Raw genomic sequence first — 726 nt, forward strand, 5'->3', positions numbered from 1 at the left:
CAGCAAAAGTGATATGGATGTTCATAAGATTCATTAAATTATTTCAGCTGTATTTCATGTAAAGTAAATATCTTATCTTTTTTCTTCTTTTAATGTATTTGACTTTAATTCCAGAGTTTTTTTGGGTTCGGCCAAAGTGCCGACATCGAGATCCAGCTGGATGGATCAGACACAAGGAAGATGGCAGAGATGAAAACAGAAGATGGAAAGAAGGAGCGCTATTATCTATACTATGATGGAGAGAGTGTCTCAGGAAAGGTTAGTAATGTCAATAGGGTTAGAGGAAGTTTTGTTGATTAGAGAGATGTGATGTGAACTGTAAGGCATCTGAGAAAACAATGATATCTTGGGAAAGGCTTGTAACAGTGTCACAATTCGAGGAAATTTTGTTGAATTTACATCTGTTTAATTAGCAAACTATTTACACAATCTTATGTTATCCTCTCAGGTGAATGTCTCTCTCAAGAAGCCAGGTAGTCGCTTGGAACACCAGGGGATCAAAATTGAGTTTGTTGGCCAGATTGAGCTGTACTACGACCGAGGCAACCACCATGAATTCACATCACTGGTGAAGGAACTGGCCAGACCTGGGGAACTCACACAGAACGGCTCTTTTGAGTTTGAGTTCAACCAGGTGGAAAAGCCATATGAGTCATACTCTGGCACTAATGTCAGACTCAGGTATTAGAGGACAGCAGTGCATTTTTCTCCTTTTGTACATCTTTT

The 726-nt window shown here is 39.4% G+C and overlaps 1 protein-coding gene across 1 annotated transcript in view; it reads left to right on the forward strand.

Moving 5' to 3' along the window:
- LOC119585678 (vacuolar protein sorting-associated protein 26B-like) overlaps positions 1-726 on the forward strand; it is a gene marked incomplete at its 3' end in the record, with an annotated part of 9,102 nt that overhangs the window by 5,584 nt on the left and 2,792 nt on the right. Inside the window, 2 exon segments of the mRNA XM_037934353.1 lie at positions 115-258; positions 449-681. Of these exon segments, the coding sequence (XP_037790281.1) occupies positions 115-258; positions 449-681 (377 nt within the window).

This window comes from Penaeus monodon, chromosome 20 (assembly GCF_015228065.2).
Source record: "Penaeus monodon isolate SGIC_2016 chromosome 20, NSTDA_Pmon_1, whole genome shotgun sequence".
NCBI classification, from domain to species: domain Eukaryota; kingdom Metazoa; phylum Arthropoda; class Malacostraca; order Decapoda; family Penaeidae; genus Penaeus; species Penaeus monodon.